Raw genomic sequence first — 22,157 nt, 5'->3', positions numbered from 1 at the left:
TTGTTGTTCTTTCAATGACAATGCTCTGAGAGAGGAACAGCAGCTTTGAATAGTTCATTATCTCTCATTGTAAACTGCACGTCGGAAACCATAGCACATGCAGTGGTATGAAGCTCAGGGGCCATCTTCATTTGTGTATGTTAGAAACATCGAGCTGAATGACTGGAAAGGCGCATGCAGGAGTTGTTCCCAGAGGAAGAATCATTCAGAGGGATGTGTAGGATGAGGCTACAGTAGTTCAAGACCCTAAACTATCTCTGGCACTCATGTTTCTGCTATACGTCCTGGCATGAGAGCTACAGAGTCATGACTTTCTCCTGCGTTGGGCTGAAAGTCAGGGGAGAATGAGCAGCTTCTAGGTTCCATCTGTTCCTCTGCCAGGGTGACAGGACTCACCTGTGAGCGCAGACAATCTCCTCCACCAGAGCCAGGGTGACAGGACTCACCTGTGAGCGCAGACAATCTCCTCCACCAGAGCCAGGGTGACAGGACTCACCTGTGAGCGCAGACAATCTCCTCCACCAGAGCCTCCTGTACCTTTTTAGGAGCTTTGAGTGGGTCCTGGATAATTTCCAGCAGGTTGTATTTTAAATGAACAATTCCAGTTTTTGTTTGTTTGTTTTGGTTTTTGGTTTTTGGTTTTTGAGACAGGGTTTCTCTGTGTAACAGCCCTACCTGTCCCAGAACTAGCTCTGTAGACCAGGCTGGCCTTGAACTCACAGAGATCTGCCTGCCTCTGCCTCCTGAGTGCTGGGATTAAAGCAATTCCAGTTTTTACTCTATGACTTCTCACAGTAAGGAACGGCTGTGCATATGGCCACAGTAGAGAAGAACATAACAGATCAAAAGATAGTTTTGATCCCACGTGGCCACACTTACCGAAACCTCCGATGGCTGATTTGTAGGTCTCTGCAATCAAGATGTTGATATTCTGCCTTATGCTGTTGGAATCAAATGTTTCAAGGATCCAAAATTAGTTTATAGTTTTAGTTGTAGTAATAAAATCTAATCAAAGTAACAGCACATCATTGATTTTACTTGGGTTTCCCACAAGAAAACATTTGTTTTTCTGTTCATTTGTTTTATAATCTTAAGGCTTCTCCACATGCCATTTTCTTATTCAGCTGAAAAAACAGGCTTCTCTAATAGTTTAACAATGTGAGGCTTAATTTTAAAAATGTATTTTATTTTGGAAATTTTTATTTGCAAAACAAGTTTATATTTTCTTATGAAGAGGTAGACAAAATTCAGAATGATAGGCACAAGCTCTTTGTAAAGTCTTTTTATGTTTCACATGTAGATGATTTATTTCTATTACAAAAACTGATATTATGTAAAACTTTGTGAGTATATCTGAGGTGCATTTTTCTGGGAGGAAAATAGCTTATAGTTATATTTTATGTTATATAAAATGTGTGGTTCTAAACTTAGTTATATTTAAAATAAATGCAAGTATATCTGATTTAAATGAATGAATCTAACTGAAAACACTTTGGAAAAAAGTAAAGATTTTCCTCTAAACAGGAAATTACGGTGAACCAATAATAAGGAAGGAGGTTAAATCAGTAGCAAAAAGTCCTCCATCAAAGAAAAAAAAATCTCAGAACCATGTGGTTTCACACTGAATTCTTCTGATTATTTAAAGAAGGATGGATACTAATACTCATACACTACTGAAAAATGGAGGTAGAAGGAATATTTCCAAACTCATTTCATGAAGCTAGCATTGCCTAAGAAGAAAGTCAGAAAAAAACACTATAAACAAAGAAAACTTCAGGACAGTACCACTTAGGAACACAGATGCAAAAATCTTCAACAGAAAGCTAACAAACCAAATTCAACAGAGAATTAAAGAGACCATTCTTCATGATCAAGTGAGACTCACTATCCCTGGGATGCAAGGATGGTCCAACATATACAAATCAATAAAAGTGATATGTTATAGTAATAGAATAAAGGACAAAAGCTGTAATGACATCTCACTAAGTAAAAAAAATCTAGATACTGAAAACTATAACGAAGCTGAAAAGTCACACAATTATCTGGAACTATAGCCAGTATTCATGGTTTATAAAAATCAATACTGTTACAATGTTTATACTACCCAAAATGATCTATAAATTCAGTGTAATCTCTATCAAAACTCAAGCTATTTTTCATTTTTCTTGTGGAATCAGAAGACTCCAAATAGATACAGCAATCCTGAACAGAAAGAACAAGGTAGGAGAAATGACTACAGGGCTGGAGGGATGCCTCTGTGGCTAAGAGCCCTCCCGCTCTTGTGGAGGACTTGAGTTTGTTTGGTTCCTGGTACTCATGTCACACAGCACATAATGACCCCAAACACCAGCTTCAGGGTATACGATGCTCTCCTCTGGCCTCGACATCGGCATTCACGTGCACAAACCCCCACACAGATACATAATTTAAAAATTAAAATTAAAAGAATATAATAAAAATGAATATTGATCAAAACAACCGAATACTGCCATAAGAAGAGTAAAGTAAACCAGGCAAGGAGGGTTAAATTCTATACAGTCTCCACTATACTGAGAGTATGAAGGAGGTGGAAGCAGAAAGAGGGGTAGGTGTTAGGGGCCGAGGGTGAGGTGGGAGGATCCAAACAGGAGGAATCTGACTTCAAGCTGGATCACACGGGTATGGAGGGTTCTGTTAACGTATACTGCAAAGCTGCAGGAACACAGGTTTTAAGTGTTCTCACTCTGAAATATAAGTACATGAGGTGACGGGTGTGTGAATCAGCTGACATAATTTTACAATGCATGCACACACTTAAACAGCCCACTGCACCTTACAAATATATAAATAAAGAGATTGGGAAAACATTTTTTCTTATTGCCTCATTTGAATAATTCTCATCATTATATAAAAGATTTGCTTTGTAAGAACAAAGTCAACATACATCAAGGAAATGTTTTTACCAGAGAAGCCAAGTTTAAAGTTTAATATGTATACCTTGATCTTTTAATTTCATTATGTAACAGGACTTTTCCTAAAATTGACCCGAATTTTATATCAAACGTTCCTCGGCCCTCTAGCTTGTCAAGCATCTCATTGATGGCAGTAGTCTTCCCGACACCAGACTCTCCTAAGGGGGAGGTACATTAGGTTAGAGCCACATGTCTGAAAATTACACATGGTCATGTGGTAAGATGAATAGTGGCATATGTACTCATTTGAATCTGCATGGATGGAAAGCATAGTTTTTGTTTTCTGTTTTAAATGTGAGAGGTTAAATAGGAACTTAATGTGAATTTCTTTCAAATTGTTTGATTTATATTTGTTACAAAAGATAGATTAGGAGATAATAATAATTTTTATTTAATGTTCATTTAAGCCCATCAGAACTGTTTCTTGCTTATAGCACACTAGAACTATGTTAGATGAAACTCTTTGAACAAAACGAAATCAATTTTAAAAAAGACATTTTGTGTGCCTGAATACCATATCTGTACGCGTATATGCACCATGTGCATGACTCCTGCCCATGAAGGTTGTAGACTCTCCTGGGACTGGAGTTACAGATGGTTATGAACTACAAAGTGTGTGCTAGGAAATGAACCTGAGCCCTCTGCAAGAGCAGCAAGGGCTGCTGACCTGAGCCTTCTCTCTAGACCACTTCATCATTTTTTTTTTTTGAGGAAGGGTTTTATTATGTAGCCTAGGGTGGCCTTGAACGCAACAATCCTCCTGCCTTAGCACCATGAGTACTGGAATTACAAACATGTATCACAACACTAGTTCCCTTAATTTTTTTTTCTAACATTATCGAAGGAGGCATTTAAAAATAAAACTTCCTGAAACAGAACAAGTGACTCATGACTCCCAAGTTCACAAAACAGAAAAATTCAAGAGTTTTCTTAGTGCAAATTAGAGGTAAATATGTGTTATCTGAGTGTCACACTGCTGAAGTTCTCTGTCTATGTCTCCAGGAACACTCTGTTATTTGCCTCTGGTGATAGCCAACACAGGTCAGAGACAAGAAAATGTTAGTCAATGGGTTGGATAAATACTCAGAATGAACAAGAACTGCATCGAGTCACTCCTTTGGTAATAGTAAAAGTTTGGAAAAATTTTATGCCATATTTACAAATTGTATGTTCAAGTTTCATTAGACAATTGGTGTTACCAGATGTGGCCCTCTAAGGATCATGGGCTATGGAGGTCAACCACACACTCATCCAATGTGTCTATTTCTAGAATTTGTCTTTAATGTAATGAAAAGTTGAAAAAATATAACATCTAAGTCTGGAGTGATGGGTGCACTCGGGAGGTGGAAGTGAGAGCCTCACCTCTCAATGGCAGCAAGAAAAAAAGGGGGGGGTGAGGTGGGGGAGGAGGAGGACAAGGAAGGTACATAAACAGGTTTAGAATGTCCTTTGTTAAAATGGGCTGTTGCTAAGATTGTGAAAAACCAGTCTCTCTAAATTTTCAGGGCCTATTAATTATTAATTCCCACTTAAAAATGATTAGACCCAATGTTAAACTTCTTCCCACCTTAGAAATTCCCTGTTACTTATCTTTAATACCTGTGAGAAGGACAGGGTAGGAGTTCTTGAGGAGAAGACTCATGAGGAAAGACAGGCAGAGTGTGTCCCTGGTGGCAGTATAGTTCACGTATTCCCCACACTCCTTCATCCTCAGCACACTCTCACTAGATCCCTGAAAATCAGTCATTAACGACGTCCCTAAGGTCAGAAAACAGTTGTTAAGTTTCAGACGACCTAGAATGTGATAGCAGCCTATTATTTTTGCTATTCATTACTCTGGGAAAGTCCACCTGGTACACGGCAACTTCAACATGGATAGACTGGCCAGTGTTGTTAGATGTGCCCGGGGTCTTTGTTGGTCTTAGAGATTGCTCTCTCCTGAGTTCTCAGCTGGCCAAGATATCACACCCGTTCCTAAAGCAAACTCCTTGACTTTCCTAACCCAACCCTGCTGGTCCAGCTGTTCCTCACAGAAGGGTGGGGAGGCAGCTCTCTTCCCAAGGCTGCTGCTGTCCTGAGAACCCACTGCTCTGGTTGCCCTTCCTGTCCTTCCAGACTCTTCTGCTACAAGTTTTAATCACACAAGCTGAACCTTCACCCTGATTATTTGAACCACATGAAATTGACATTTCAAAAAGTAAAGGACAGTTGAACACAGACAATTCAGTGTGAAATAACACACACACACACACACACACACACACACACACACACACACACACACACACACACACGACACAGAACAAAACAAAAACCAACCAACCAAACAAACAAAACTCATCCTGGACACTAATGCTGTCTATAATGCTACCCTAATCCTTGTTTTAAAACTTCTATTGTCTGTTGTTGTTGTTGTTGTTGTTGTTGGTGTGTGTGTGTGTGTGTGTGTGTGTGTGTGTGTGTGTGTGTGTGTGTGTGTGTTTGATGTGTGTGTAGGTCAGAGGACCACTTTGTGGAGTTGGTCCTCTCCTTCCACCTTTGTGTGGGCTCTAGGGGTTGCTCCCTTACTCTGCCCCACTCACACCCTTTACAGGGGGTAGGTTCTCTCTTCTTACCATGTGGATCCCAGGGATCAAACTCAGGTCACCAGGCTTGGTGGTCTTTATTCACTAAGCCATCTCACAGGTCTGGATTACTTTTCTTAGTGGCACTAAAAATACAACCTCTTGGTGTCACTCTGGTTCATAAGTCCATGCCTATTTCTGATGTTGGATCATTTGACAGTGCTGAGGACTTTGGTAGTAGGAACTTTATATTCTCCATGCCTTTACTGCTAAGGAGGCTGTGGCCAAAGATGCCAAGGCTGTGGGGCAGTGGCGACAGAGGCCATGTTTCTACAAGGACTTCTGGCAAGCAGGAGGTACTTGCCACCTCTGCTGGAGTTTTCTGGAGGTAGCTGCCTTGTCAACCTGGCTCCCACTGCCTCTGCTCTTCCCCAGTACCCCCAATCATTCATACATTTACACACATGCTCCTCAACTTACTGATGGAGTTACTTCCCATAAACCTATGATAAGCTGAAAAAAAATTGTTATTTGAAACGCATTTAATGCAACCGAAGCTCCTAGTTGAGCAGCACAGGGTACTGGGGAGTACGGGCTATTCACCCTAAGGTTGTGGGCCTGGCAGCTATTGGTAACTACCCCATGCTGCATGAATCATACTGCTTCTGCCGAGCCTGGGAGAAGACCCAAATGGAAAATAAAAAAATTCATGGCTCTGTTCAACATGATTGGGTTCACACCACTAGAGAGACTCTAAAGACTATAAAGCTGAAGAACTTTCAAGTTTACTTTTTTTTTTTTTTTTTTTTTTTTTGGTTTTTTGAGACAGGGTTTCTCTGTGTAGCTTTGCGCCTTTCCTGGAACTCGCTTTGGAGACCAGGCTGGCCTCGAACTCACAGAGATCCGCCTGGCTCTGCCTCCCGAGTGCTGGGATTAAAGGCGTGCGCCACCACCGCCCGGCCAAGTTTACTTTTAATGACGTTTTTTCATTAAGTTCTTGTCTTCATCTCCTACCAAGCTCTCAGAGTTCAGCAAGATTAAGGATCTCTGTGATATGCAGAAGCATGTTGCAAATAAAAGCCATTTACAGTATATGGATACTTATGACATAAAAATTAAACCATCATTTTCTACTTTTTCGTTGTTACTATTTTGAGACAGGGGCTAATGGCTGGACTGGTACTCACTATGTATTCCAGCCTGGACTTGAATTAATGGCTATCCTCCTGTCTCAGCCTCCCAAGCACTGGGATTCCAGGTGTGAACCAGCATGTCCACCTTATTCTTTTTAAATGGCTGGTTTTGTTTAACAACCAAGTACACGATCTTATGTGTGTGTGTTTCTTACTTTTAAAGAGTTACTTTCCATTATTGGTTAGTACCACAGCTAATTTAAACCAGTAGACACTGTCATTGGTGAGACTCTATACACTATAGTTCTGTAATGTGTCTAAATACACTACACATTTTAAAACATTTTATTTACTTATTTTATTACTATGGATGTTTTGACTGCATATATGTCTGTGCATCACTTGCATGCCTGGTGTCCAAGGAGGACAGAAGAGGGCATCAGATCCCCTAGATCTTGAGTTACAGACAGTTGTGAGCTGCCATGTGGATGCTGGGGAATGAACCTGGGTCCTCTGGAAGAGCAGTCAGTGCTCTTCATCTTGAAGCCATCTCTCCAGCCCCGCCCCCACATTTCTTATAATGTTCTAAGGTGATTTCAAGGCACATTTTATAAATATGAATAAAAGCTGCCCCTACAAAGATACATATTTGAACATGTCAATCCTCAGTGTTGTGAACACATCTATTTTAATGGTTAATATACCTCCAGAATTTTAGAGACGTTAAAAGTCTTTAAAAATAATTATACTTACCTCTTTGAATAATTGTTTGAGCATTAGGGAGTAAATCTGACCAAGGCATAAACTCACAATTCTGTAAGTCCACAAAATACCCAAATATAGACCGTTCACCAGCTGGTAAGTTGATACCTATGTCTGAAAACAACACAGACAAGAATCCAGTATGAAACCAATGACATGAACGCTACCTGAAAGGTAAGGATTTGTGAGCCAGGAGTCCCCTGAAGGCCAATTCCTCATAGTATTTGTTTGTACAAAAGCAAAAGTTTATTAACTTTTACTCACTTTTACATGTAGAAAAGGGTAAATTGTGATCAATGTCCTATGACATCTTATCCTAAAGTGCTTGTTATTACAGTGTGTTTGGATGCTAGTAAACTCCAGTACCATACCAGCTCAGGTCAAACCAATATAATACAGAACACTGAAGATACCTGTAAATCATATTTCTTTCCCATTTAAAAAATAATACATTTATTGCCGGGCGGTGGTGGCGCACGCCTTTAATCCCAGCACTCGGGAGGCAGAGCCAGGCGGATCTCTGTGAGTTCGAGGCCAGCCTGGGCTACAGAGTGAGTTCCAGGAGAGGCGCAAAGCTACACAGAGAAACCCTGTCTCGAAAAACCAAAAAAAAAAAAAAAAATACATTTATTGGAAAAAATTCTTGAAAATATAAGTTTAAAAAAAAGCAAAATAGGCCGGGCGGTGGTGGTGGCACATGCCTTTAATCCCAGCACTAGGGAGGCAGAGGCAGGTGGATTTCTGTGAGTTTGAGGCCAGCCTGGTCTACAGAGCGAGATCCAGGACAGGCACCAAAACTACACAGAGAAACTCTGTCTCGCAAAACCAAAAAAAAAAAAAAAAAAAAAAAAAAAAAAGCAAAAATAGATTAGCCATAGTTTCATCAAAGATAGCAGAGTTACTATTTAACTGGATAGATATATATGTCTAACCATCATTAATATATTAATATACACCTTGTTAGTTTTTATAGCTTGCTTTCTTTTTCAGTTTTTGTTTGAGATATATTAAAAATAATTTGTTATGATTTCTTTTTCTTTTTGAGACAAGGTATTATGTAGCTCAGGCTTGACTCAAACTTTCTATATACTCAAAGATGACTTCCTACCTCCACTTTAATCCCAAGCCCTGGGATTATAGGCATGAGTCATAACACCTTACTTGACTATGATTTTAGAGTTGTTAGTTTTCTCTCAGAATCCTTACAAATTTTGTTCATAAAAATTCATACAAGTTCACAATTGGTTTGCGAGTCCTTGTGTATATGCTACATGCATGTGTGTGCATACATGCACCTTGGGCACACATGTGGAGGCCAGAGTGGGATATCAGGTGTCTTCTGTCAATGTCCACTTTCTTGCTGTGAGACAGTGTGGCTCTCCCTGAGCCATAAACCCACCACTCAGCTCGGCTTCTCGGCCTCAAACTCCATCCATCTCCACAACCCAATGTTGGGGTGCAGGCCCATGCAGCCATGCCTGGCTTTTTAAGTGAGTGCTGGGGATTCGAACTCAGGTATTAATACTTGCACAGAAAATTCCATTACCCTCTAAGCCATCTCCCCAGCCCCTGCAGGTTGTACTGTTTTTAAATATAGTGGTCTTCAATCCACTTTATTCTATTTTACTTACTGCTCCTCTGCCTTATCTTGTATATGTGTCACACATACTTATTAACTTATTTTTAGCATTCTGTTTGTTTCAAATATACTGATTTATATATTGTCCTGATTAATCCAAAGCTTTTTTTTTTTTTTTGGTTTTTCGAGACAGGGTTTCTCTGTGTAGCTTTGCGCCTTTCCTGGAACTCACTTGGTAGCCCAGGCTGGCCTCGAACTCACAGAGATCCGCCTGGCTCTGCCTCCCGAGTGCTGGGATTAAAGGCGTGCGCCACCACCGCCTGGCTAGAGTTTACACTTTTAGCAAAAATGAATTATTTAGTTTATAACTGGTAGATAACTGACCTTTTTCTGAATCATCTTCAAATAACTCATGAACAAGGTTGTCAAAATTATAGGTTACTTCTGCAGGAGAATCAGGTTCAAAATTTGAACGAAAGAGCAAGTCTTCTTCATGTTGGTCTTCACGCTTTAAAATCCCTCCGAATGCCCACGTAAATGCAAACACAAAAACCTTCTGAATCATTATTGTTAACTTTTCAGGATTTTTCTCCAAATACCATGCATTTTCATTCTCATAGCTGTGTGTGGGAAGATGAATGTCAAAAACTTTATAAAGTGGTTGGAAAATTTATCTTAACATCACATCAGTTTTGTCAAAAATTGTAATAAAGTATTGATGTAAAATTTTAGATCTAGTACATAATATTTCCTCAGATAACAGTCACATAAATTAGTTACTGTGTTCATTTTTAAAGTGGCTTATGTATAAGACATTCCTACTTAACTTTTGTTTTATATCTATTTTGGTAATGTGTTTACAAATTTATCATATACCTTTATTTAACATACAGTTCTACTTAATATCTGTATATATACCTTTGTCATGATATACTTTTGATACATGTTTAATAGTTATTTGATATGTATTTGATATACTTTATATATATACTTCATTTTATTTAGTATTTATATGTAAACCTTTTTAATTTTAGGTCAGTTTATAGTTTGAAGTTTACTTGTTGGGGGAGAGGATCAATCTGATAATTCTGCATTTCATCAAAGACAGAATAAACAATAATTCACTTTGCATCTCTCCTGTCAAGTCTTACGGGCTGACTTAGTTCAACATGGCTACCGACAGGAAGTCAGAAGCTGAGGAGACTGCTTTCTCGCTGAGGTTAGTCTGGGCTCCTCGTGGTTAATGATCCATGAGTTTTCTGGTGACAGGGTTGATGATGATAGGGTTAAACAGGAGGGTTGGGCCTAATTTCTAACACCTTCCATTGTTCTAATATTATCATAAAATTATCTATAAATTATGAAAAAACAAGATATATCCGATTGAAATTCATTAGCAACTATCAGCATAGTGTGTTTGCATAATTCTTTTTTTTTTTTTTTTTTTTTTTTTTGGTTTTTTGAGACAGGGTTTCTCTGTGTAGCTTTGCGCCTTTCCTGGGACTCACTTGGTAGCCCAGGCTGGCCTCGAACTCACAGAGATCCGCCTGCCTCTGCCTCCTGAGTGCTGGGATTAAAGGCGTGTGCCACCACCGCCCCGGCTGTGTTTGTATAATTCTATCTGAAACATCTCGCTGTGTATAATTTAGCAAATATTTATTAATTTATTATTTATTATTAAACATTTATTATTAAATGTTTACTATTTGTCAGTTACTCTGAACAAAGTGGACATGATACCTTTTTCACAGGACGGTAAAGAATGAACAAAACACAGAGTTGAGTAAGATATGAGGCATAACCGTGGGTTAAAATGGGAGGCACAGAGGTCCTTGTGTTCACAGACATGCACTAGGGGGACCTGGAAGAGCACACAGGGCTATTCCTTCAAGGGACGGAATGCAATACCTGTTATCCGGAAGGCTGGGAGGTGACATGCATTCTAGTCTGGTGACTTTTGAGCGATCCGTGTGGCAGAGACCACACCAGATTCCCCGAGACCCTTTGTATCACCTTGTTTTTCTCAGTCTATAGAACCTATCTTTATGGATGGTGTCCCAGGCACTTTACAGAAAGTTTCTTTGGATGTGGTCATATCCAGTTTTTATTTAGCTTACTTTGTTCCTCAAAGAGATATGTGAATTCTTACTATGCACACGGGATTGAGTTAACTGTCATCATAAATGTTTTCATCAAATATGCCTAAAATAAATCACTGGGGGTCAGACTCCCAAAGTTTGAGCTAGCACCAGCCACTTAGTCATGCTGAACTGAACTTCCTTCTTGACCCTGTGGATTGTCACCCTGCTGGCTGTGGAGGTTGCAGAGATTTAGACTGTGGACTCAGCAAAGACCATCATCCAGAAGAAATATAGAAGGAATAATTCCATAGCTACAATGTATCGTACACCTAACTATTAACCTATGTAATCTAGACAGCTAGCATGTCACATTATCATTCCAGTTTTGTGAGGAAAAACTTTAAAACTTTCTAACTGGTGCAGCATTTTATAGCTTATAAACAGCTGATATGTGAAATAAACTCACATCAATTTATTCCATTCTAAAATGTGTAAAGGCAAGATGAATGCTTTTTTATAACACTCTTGCTATTTTAAAATACCATAAAAATGTGATTATCTTGTATTAGCTATACAGAGGACTCCAAGATGGGATAAAATAATGTAGACTTCAATATTATGAAACCATAAGACATGGTTTGCTGACAATAATCCTATGTGCCTTTGGGTGTTTCACATCTAGTAGGCTCTTCAAACACACCGGCTGGATGAATGTAACTGACCTGCTTTCAACATCCTTGAACTTGACTTTCAGAGTTTTTGTCCCTTTAGTTGAGGTGTCACCTGTGGCGTCTTCACCTTAGAAACAACAGGATTTTTGTACAATTAACAACAGACCTAAAATTTCATAGGCTAATTAACCAGGCTCAATTTGTAACATTGTCTAGCTGTGAACTGCCATAGGAGAGTCCTTCACTTGGAGCATCCCAGGCAGACTCTCCATCCTTACTCCTGACTCCTTTTGTCCAAGTCATCCATACAACAGAGAAAAACAGACTAAATCATGATTCATTCTTTAAAGCTTTGTTTTCTAATATTTGTGTTCTTAATGTTAAAATATATCTCTTTTAGAACATTTCAGAACAGAAAAGTACGTAGAAAAAATGAGAACTCACAGTTTTACTCTCCCCTCCATAACCATTAAAATATTGTTGTATTACTTATGGAATAACAAAGTACACAATGTATTTTAAATTTTAAACTCAGGTAAAAATGAAAAGACTTGCATTCTTATGCTGCCTTTTGATTTTTAAAGCTGTTTTTATGCCATTATGTGTCCTTTGAAACATGATTTTATTGTAGCATAATTTATTAAGCCAATCTCCCATTGTTGGAATTCAGGTTGTTTTTATGACTGCAAATAGTTCTTCTGTGTACAACGCCCCCTGTGCATAAACCATTTGTATACTTCTCCAATTATAACTCTATAAAAGATTCTAGAAAAACACCACTAAGGCGAATTTATCAGTATTTTCAGCATGCATTGCTAAGTAGCTTTAAAAAGGCTGACTCAATTGGTACCTCCATTGGTACCTTCTTTTAGTGTTCATATTCCAGTACATTCTAGACATCAATGTCTATCAAGGGTAAGGAAGTGCCCACAGGCCCCACCCTTTCCTGAAGAACTACCAACTGTTAAGAGTTGCTGGAGGGGGTGTGTGCCATTTTCTTCGGTGGAGTAGCCATTGAGGAACTAGATGAGAAGAAAAAGGAAGTTTACAGGGAAACTCATTTTTCGATGCCTTATACTCAGTGTATAGTTTTGGTAATTTTATGAAAAAAAATTGAATACACCACTCATAGTCTCTTTTTGTCACCTACTTTCCTTCTCCAGAAGCCACATTTTAAACAATAAAAATGGATGTGGTGGCCCAAGCCTGTAATTCCACATTCAGAGGGTATAAGCAGGAGGTCATCCTGGCTAGAAGTTCAAGGTTAGCCTGGGCAACATGAAACTCCATCACAAAACAAAGAATAAAATAAGTTTGAGCACTCCTCTTTTCTTAGTATAACCCATTGAAGTAAATGGTCGTAGTTCTCTGTGGGGAAAGCTCAGTGTAACTGCTCTGTAGAAACTTCCTCTGATGGTACAGAGGTTCCATGCCTCTTGGTTTTGTAGGTTGTTGCCTTGGCATCCAACTCCAGTGTGGGAATGGACAAGTGACTCCTTCAACTCCCGGGCTCTCATCTTTCAAGCTTGTGGTACATTACTGACTCTGTGTGTGTGTGTGTGTGTGTGTGTGTGTGTGTGTGTGTGTGTGTGTGTGTGTGTGTAATAGATATCTTCCTAATGTTCTATTATAAAGGTTGTTCTTGTTTTCTTCTTGAGTCAGTATTGACATAGAAAACTTTTCATCTCTTCTTGTTATTCTGTTGCCTTTCTCTCTCTGGAATTTGTTAGAATCTTCCTTTAATGTTAAATAGTCTTAAATCATAACAAATTGTTTCCTATAATAAGCCTTGTATCAAGTAATAAACAAAACAATCATTTCTAGAAAAGTACAGGAGGAACATAAGTAACATAACTATAGTAACAATAAAAACCAAATGCAGGTCAATACTGACATAGTCCTATCTCAACAAATGGGAAACCATGACCCACAAGAGCACAGTGCTCACTCAAAATAGAACTGCCACATGACCCAGCAGTCTCACTTCTACTCAAAATGAGTGTTTTTAGGAGCTACTTGTGCTTCCTTTGACACTGAGGCATTACTTCTCTCACCATGACATGGAATCAGTCTGAGCTTCCACCGTGTGAGCAGAGACAATGTGGTGTACGCACAGTGCAACATTAGTCAGTTATAAGAAAGAAAACCCCATCATATGACAACATGTATTCACTTTGAAGAGACTCTAACAGTGGGCATAAAAATTCAAATACCAATTGATTTCATACAGATATGAAATCTAAAAGTGTTGGTCCCACAGAAATCAAGAATAGGATGATGGCCACCAGAAGTCGGGGAGTTTGGATAGGAGAAAATTTAACAAAGATGTTGGCCAAAGGATATGAAATGTCAGTAAAGCAGGGGAATTGAGATCAAAGATCTACTGTATAGCATGATGACTATAGTTAATAAGGTGATGTTTTCCAGTCCAGTAATAGTCCACTTTGTTAGGTTTGTGATGGTCCAAATACATACTCATACCACCACCGTTTGTCACTTTCAGTATTAAATAAGTCACATAATATATTGTGGTGATATTTTATTTGTGCTTTAATAATCTCTTTACCAGAGATCAGAGGTAATAGCAAGCCATTTTAAAAAGTCAGGCAGTGGTAGTACACGCCCTAATCTGATCATTTAGCAGGCAGGGTCTCTGTGTGTTCAAGGCCATACTAGGGAACACAGCCAAGCGTGGTGACACACGCTTTTAATCCCAGTACCAACCACAGAGATCTGGAGGTCTGTACAGACAGGCAGTGACAAGGAAGTGAGGTAGCTGGGCTAATATAGCAAATGAGAGGGCAGAACAGCAAGGCAATAAAGGCGTGGGTAAGACAGGAAGTAGCTCGCATTTGGAAGCTGCAGAGTTGGTGAGGTAAGGTTGGCTGGTGGCTTTCCCTGTTTCCCTGATCTCTCTAAGGCTTTCACCCCTGTGTTTGGCCCCATGCTTTTTATTTAATAAGACCATTTAGAAATTTGTCTACAATATATAAAGTAGATACTGTGTCAGATAATTTTGTCAAAGTGTAGGCTAATGTTAATGGTCTGAGTGTGTTTGATAAGCTAGGCAAAGCTAGGCCTATGTACCAAATACACAACATAAATATCTTCGAGAAAAGATTTAGGTTAGCTTATGGTTTTGGAGGTTTTAGTTCACAGTCCTGGGCTGTGTTGATGCTGGCCGCAGGGTGAGGCAGACCATCACAGGCGTGGGAATGTATAGAGGAGGAGGTTGTGTACCTTAGTGTGGTTGGGAAGCAGAAAGGGGCTAATATACTCCCAAGTACCTGCACATAGTGGCCTACTTCACCTAGTTAGGTGCCCTCACCTAGATATCCATAACCAATTCCCAAAACATGAACATTCAAGGGTATACTTCATATTCAAACTGTTATATTCTACCTCTGGCCTCCAAAACTTCATGTCAATCTCATAATGCACAATACATTCAAGTCAAACTCCAATATTGTGTAAAAACCAAGTCTAAACTGTTCTCTGACACTCAATGCAACTCTCAGCTGTGAAAGAAAACACGTGACTTATTTCTTACATACAATGGCAAAGACTAACTATTCTCCTCCAAACTGGAGGAGCTGAAATACTGACAGCAAGGAGATGTCAGGTGAAGGCAAGCCCAAACCTAGAGGGATGAACCGTAAACCCTGTAGAACCACGTCAGCAGCCAGGGAACCATTGTTTTAATGTGAGCTTCTGTGGTCTTGGGCAGCCTTGTCCCTGGGGCTTGCCATTTGAAGCCTGTATGGCCTCTCTCCTGGACCTCTTATCCTCATTGCCTGCAGCTCCCTCAGCAGATTTCCTGCTCCTGGCATCTCTGGAACCCTGAGGTCTCCACCGAGGATTAACCTTTACTCTCACAGCACCACGCACTGACCTCTCTGGAGCTGTCTACATGAACACTGGCCTGACACAAACCACTTGGCCTCCCTGGCACTCTTTTAAGATCTGTGTGGAAGTGTCCTTGATCTCACAGTTTTGCATCCTATGTTCCTGCGAAACCAGAATCACGTATACAACACCAAGGGCTGCCACCTGCTCAAGTAGTAGCCAGGTCCCCTTGGACCATGGTTGCAGCAGTCTCTGGGTAGTCAAGCACAGTGAAACAAATAAGGAAGATGACTCCCTAGGCAGGCCTGCAGAAGTATGGTACCCTGAAGGTATTCTCTTTTCAAGGAAAAGTCTTTAAGGTGAGTTTATTTCTTCATACCCTTGATCCTAAAATTGGTAGGGGTCCAGCTAATTCCTGAGATGTCCTTAAGGCATCTTTCCTACTGTCCAGATGAGAAGTGGTTGGCTTCTTCTTTTGAATTTAAGTAATTTCATCAGAAACAAGGCCTGTTAGAGGCTCAATAAAATCACAGTAATAGCTAAGCTGTGTTAAGTATGTCTTCAACTTAAAAGGTGAAGTCACAGAGGATTTATCTGAATGTAACTCTTCACAGAGGAGCACTGTGTATTATATTCCTTAAAAATGTCAAATTTCAACAGAGCTGTGAAAGCTATAATCTAGTCCAACAGAAATGCAAGCAGTGACCACAATCGCCTCAGAGCCAACTTTATAAAACAAGGGCATAATGAGCTGAAAGCTAAGGCAACAGAAAAGACTCAACAGGAAATCCCAACAGGAAGAAGAAACCATGCATCTCTTCTCGCTTTTCCTTGGCATGTCCACAGTACAGGGTTAGACACTTCCTAACCTGAGGAATCCTTAAAACACAACAAACCATTCTTGAGTAATCAAGATCTCCTAAGGCTCTGCATATATATATATATTCTAAGGTTCACACATGGGAACCTCAACACATAAGTTATTGGTTTGCCCCTGTGATGTGCACCTCTGCTAAGAGTTTTTAGCTTGTTCTATGTCCACGTTCGCTGTCGACTCAAACAGACAGAGAGTCTATGCTCTTCTGGCCTTCACTTTTCTTTTGCAAAACCTACTAGGAAGTGACAAGCTGCCACTGAGTCGTAGAGACACAATTTCCTCACTATGACTCAGGGGAAGTCACCTTTTGTCGTTCCTCTCTTTATGTGCATGAATTCAAACATGGCGTCTAGAATCCTGCACAGAGTCATGATGACTGTCACATCTTGTAAGGGATATACTAAAAACTTTCTGTGCCTTTTCAGAAAGTCTAGCCCTTCTGTAACACTCTTTTTAATCAACAATCCAAGACACTCCATTCCTTGTGGACTTATAGTTTTTGAAGTTTTCAAAAGCCATGACTTAATGTAAGGCTTCCATCCCAGATCAACAGGGTCCTAGGAATAAAAAGCAAAAGAAAAATCTCATGTAAACAAAAATACAGCGTCCTTTACTTTTTAAAAATTTTTTACTTCATCACCCCCTCACCATGCTTAGATTCAGCATTATTTAAAGCTAAAACAACAACAAACAGCTAAAGGAATTGCAATTCTCTGGAATGATCTTGGAGTTTTAACTGTGCTTTGAAAAGAAAACAAACAATGAGAACCCAATGGGGTGTGCAAGCTGAAAGGAGCCAGGTAGCCTAGGCAGCCCCAGCCCCCAAACCCCAAATCAGGCAGACTAGAGAAGAGGGCCACTCACACTGCTAAGGAGTTTCGTGTATGGAATTTGGGAGGTTATGTTTTCTACTCCCATATCACTGTCGTGGTAATGTTTTCCCAAGTTCTGAGAGTCATACAGTGGAAAGGGCTTCAGGGCAATATTTCCTTTGCTGGCAAAATAATTCATACCAATGGCCTAACCTGTCTGTCTGAAATACTGATGTTCTAACTTCCCTTGTACTATTAATGACAGTATTACTTCTGGATTATGAGGCTTTGGGGGCAAATAAAGTTCCTGAGCTACTGGGGTCACTGAGTCACTGGGGTCCCTAGAACACAACTGATGGGATGAGTTGCTGTTCTAAACAACACACCTGTGCCAAGGATCAGGCTCTGCAGACTTACCATGAACACCATTGCACACCGGGTGACAGTAGCTGGCGTGGAGTTAGACAGAGAGTCCACTTCAAAAATCACCCTGATTTTGTTAGTCAGGGCAATCCTCTCGCTGTTCGCCAGGCACAGCGTTCTAGTTTCATCGAGCACAGTGTTTAGATTTTCTATCCATAAGGTATCGACTGGGCCATCTAAAACAATCCATTGCCAATCGAAATCTGGACAGAAAAACATTTTTAATGTAGCTAAAACTAATCAGACTTCTTTCATCACAATCTTGAAAACATTCTATTTTATTAGAAAACAGTTTCCTCTTTTTTTTTTTTTTTTTTTTTTTTTTTTTTTTTTAGACAGGGTTTCTCCGTGTAACAGCCCTGACTGTCCTGGAACTCACTCTGTAGACCAGGCTGGCCTCGAACTCACAGAGATCCGAATACCTCTGCCTCCCAAGTGCTGGGATTAAAGGTGTGCGCCACCACTGCCCGGCAACAGTTTCCTTTTTGTGTGTATAAGTGTGTGCGATGCACGCGTGTGCAGGTGTGTATGCACATTTGCATATACATACATGGGTATACATGTGTGAGGGTGTATATGCATGTATGTGCTCATGTGCGTAGAAGGCCCAAGGTGCTGTCAGATGTCTTCCTCAGTCATTCTCTCTTTTGTTCATGGGAGCCATGGTCTCTCACTTGGTAATTCTGGCTGGCCTAGCTAACCACTTTGCCCTGCAGGAGGACGTCTCCTATCTCTCCCTCCTGAACATCGGGATTACAGATGCGTACATACCTGTTTCTGTGTGGATCCTGGGGATCTGAACTTCTTGACACACATGAAGTCCCGTGCATGTGTGTCAAGTACTTTATCTACTGAGCCACCCCCTCCCCCGACCCCCTGGCCTCTAAGATGAAAACATTGTCCCAGGAAACACTAGAGGAATGCCTAGGTTACAGTGGGGCATGTGCTGGACATGCTCAGCTTTCATGAGTGGGATTAATGCCTCACAAAAGAGGCTATTTTATATATACCCTCCAGTATTCATGAAAGTCAGTAAATACACTATATAGTTGAAATTGCTTTAAGCACTTTCTAGACGTTCTTAGATTGTTGAAATGCATAATTAACCCTTAAAATCTGGATAGGAGAAAGACAAATGGTTCCATATTTTTAATAATAATATGATTTCTGAATTTGTATCTTCCACTCAGGAATAATTTTTAGGTATCCTGTTCCTAGACAACATCAAAGGAAAATCAAGTAGATAGCTTAAACTCTGTTATACTCAGAACCCATTTACACCCTTTCCATGCCATCGTAGTCTCTCTAGGTTGCTGTAACAACCCCTTTCCCACGCCACTGTAGTCTCTCTGGGCTACTATAACACAATGTCTCTCACTGGGCAGGGTATAAACAGTACACACGTGTCCATCACAGCTCTGAAGGCTGAGGGCTGAGATCTAGGTGCTAGTAGATTGTCTGGTAAGAGACAGCTTCCTGGTTCAAAGAGGGAACCTTCTTCTTGCTGTATGGTCACATGACAGGAAGATGGTCCTTTGAGTCTCTTTTACAAGTACACTAACTCCATCAGTAGGGGCAGAGTGCATCTTGTATAGGACCTAATCCTACATTCAAGGGCACATGCTTCAAGACCATCTGCTCTCCCCAAGGCCCTACCTTATAAATTCATTAGCTTGAGAGTTAGGACTTTAATAAACAAACTTTGGGGAAGTAGATGCAAACATTCAGAAGACAGCACCACATGCTATTTTACCACCATGCCCAATGGTTTTAGAATACCTCTCACCTAGAATAAGGGAGGGTCACCATGCAGACCGAAAACAGCGAAGCACCCAGAAGACATTCAGGGTCCTTGATGAACCAGAAAGCAGAGGTAGGATGCTGATAGCCACTGCTGAGAAGATGGGCTCTTTCTGCTTGAAATATTTATCCTATCCATTATTCTAAAACTCATAAGGAAAACCTAACTATAACCAATCATTGTACTCTCCTCAAAATGCCGTCCCGAACTCTGGGAGAGTAGATGCAGCAGGAAAAGTCCTTTTTAGAGTGTGGGCCATAAACATGCTGCAAGTGGATGAGCTGCCATGAGGCTCAGTCTGGGGTGGGAAAGGAGGCTGAGGCTTTTTCAGTAGCGGGGCAGCTCCTATGGAGTAGGAGCTGTATTCTACACCCACTCTGTGCATTAGTGACGAATCAGCTGGGATTGTGTGACTTAGCTGGCAACGCACAGATGGTATGGCATTGCCATTCAGAGACAGGAGGCTGCCACTGCTGCTTCTCATATCATTATTTCTACCATCAATACCATTTTAGTCCTAATTATTTATAAACCGAAAGGCTACTTACGTGTTAGTGGCTATATATCACAATAAGATATGTACACACTATAAAACTATTGTTGTGAGATTAGAAATTTTAAGCAAACACACAAGGAAGAAGTAAATTATACTAGAATAAAAATATTACTAGTCAAAAATGTAAAGACACAATTGCAGTTCATGTTGACTCAAAATTTCTCTTCTATATTAATAACATACTGAATTTAATAGTAACACTTACCATGAGTTTCTGCAACTTTAACACCTTTTTCTACTTCCTTCATAAAAACACTGTTATCGATATCTGCTGTAGTGGAGAAACCAACTTGGAAAACCTAAATAATGAATAATCAGAATGTAGCATTGCACTAGCATTTTTCAGTCTTTATCATCAATGTTAAGTAGCTATCATTTTAATATAGGCTTTTATAATTTAAAATTTTTTTTTGTAAGCCTCATGGTAAATAACAAAGCAAAGAGGAGGTGAATTTAGCAAGTGACTGTAAACAATGTAAACATACGGAAAACCAGTAGCAAAGCATCAGGTATACAGAACAAATATTAATAGACTTAAAGGCTGAATGATTCTGTACACCAACAGCAAGGGACTTAGCATTCTCCTTTCGCCAATATCAGGTCATCAAGGTACAAAATCAGCAAAGAAATAGCACAGATGAACTTCACCCACTGGACCGACTGCCTGTGACACAAAGCAGCCCACCCAGCAGCTACAGGAACTCACACTTCCCACTGGCATGAAGAAAACCCTCCTGAGTAGATCACATCGTAGACCAAGTCCAAAATTGAAAAAAAATATATATCATAGTGCTTAGGACCACAATGCAGTATTTGTAACAATAAAATCCTGGCAAAGTATATGCATATATGGAACTTAACAGTTTTCTTTTCTTTTTTAAGACAGAATTTTCTGGCCTATAATTTCAAATGTTTCTAAGCCATGGTACCTTGAATTCATAGACACTGATAGAGCTTTGCCTTTCCAGGATTAACAGTGTGCAATACCATGTCTGGTGCAACTTACCTTCTCAGAGCAACAGAACGACTGGGCATGGTGACAGAGGCTGCCATTCCAGCTCCTTAGGATGCCAGGAAAGAAGATTACAAGCTGGAGGCCTGCCTGGCTACACAAGTAAGTCTGAGGCCAGGCTGGAAAACTAGGGAGATCCAGCATCAGAAAAGGGGGAGGGGTGCAGATGGGGCTCTCAGTGGCAGAAATCTTACTGACCATGCTCAGGACCCTGAATTCAATTCCTGTTCTGCCTCACATAAGACAACTGCTTCTTTGAAGACATAAGCAAAACCAACAAACCTTCAGCTGGATTAAGAAAAGGAGAAGACTTACATGAAATTAGAGGTGAAAACTGAGACATTACAACAGATACCACAGAAACATTAAGGATTAATAAAAATTTAAAATGAAATGCCAACATACCTGAAAACATAAAATAAATGGACAAAATCCTAGACCCATGCACCTCGCCAAGACCGAATCAAGGAGAAACAAAAATGAAAGACTAGTAAAGAGCAACAAGACTGAATCAGTAACAAAAAAATTCCTCCTCCAACCAAAGTCTTTCCTCCTCCAACCAAAGTCCAGGACCAGATAGCTTCACTACTGATGAGAAGAATGAATACCCATGGGACCAAACTGAAGAAAACACAATGGATCAAAAGCAATGGGCCAATGACCTTCATCAAAACAAGTGCAAAATTCTTAGACAAAATACCAGCAACTCGCCGGGCGGTGGTGGCGCACGCCTTTAATCCCAGCACTCGGGAGGCAGAGCCAGGCGGATCTCTGTGAGTTCGAGGCCAGCCTGGACTACCAAGTGAGTTCCAGGAAAGGCGCAAAGCTACACAGAGAAACCCTGTCTCGAAAAACCAAAAAAAAAAAAAAAAAAAAAAAATACCAGCAACTCAAATAGAATATTACACAGAAAGAATTTAGCTATGATCAAGTAGGATACATCCCAAGGATGCAATATGGCTTAACACATACAAGTGAAGCTCATCATCATACATACACACAAACTCATACATGTTATCAGAAAACAAAGTGTAAAAGTGTATTATCACCTCAGTAGATACAAAAAAGGCGTTTGGTAAAATTTAGCAT

The 22,157-nt window shown here is 40.0% G+C and overlaps 1 protein-coding gene across 1 annotated transcript in view; it reads right to left on the bottom strand.

Annotated features, from left to right (window-relative positions):
- Positions 1-22,157, bottom strand: part of Dnah14 (dynein axonemal heavy chain 14) — a 216,412-nt gene that overhangs the window by 92,747 nt on the left and 101,508 nt on the right. The window contains exons 38-46 of the mRNA XM_052736532.1: positions 20,262-20,355; positions 17,694-17,902; positions 16,769-17,021; positions 11,793-11,868; positions 9,374-9,609; positions 7,402-7,524; positions 4,551-4,709; positions 2,977-3,109; positions 880-941 (exon numbers count right to left, since the gene is read on the bottom strand). Of these exons, the coding sequence (XP_052592492.1) occupies positions 880-941; positions 2,977-3,109; positions 4,551-4,709; positions 7,402-7,524; positions 9,374-9,609; positions 11,793-11,868; positions 16,769-17,021; positions 17,694-17,902; positions 20,262-20,355 (1,345 nt within the window). The remainder of the gene's footprint in view (positions 1-879; positions 942-2,976; positions 3,110-4,550; positions 4,710-7,401; positions 7,525-9,373; positions 9,610-11,792; positions 11,869-16,768; positions 17,022-17,693; positions 17,903-20,261; positions 20,356-22,157) is intronic.

The sequence above is a fragment of the Peromyscus californicus genome, unplaced genomic scaffold, assembly GCF_007827085.1.
Source record: "Peromyscus californicus insignis strain IS unplaced genomic scaffold, ASM782708v3 Scaffold_14__1_contigs__length_90479793_seg_2, whole genome shotgun sequence".
In the NCBI taxonomy this organism is placed as follows: domain Eukaryota; kingdom Metazoa; phylum Chordata; class Mammalia; order Rodentia; family Cricetidae; genus Peromyscus; species Peromyscus californicus.
The sequence above is the reverse complement of the archived record's forward strand: the minus strand, read 5'-3'. Positions and strand labels throughout refer to the sequence as shown.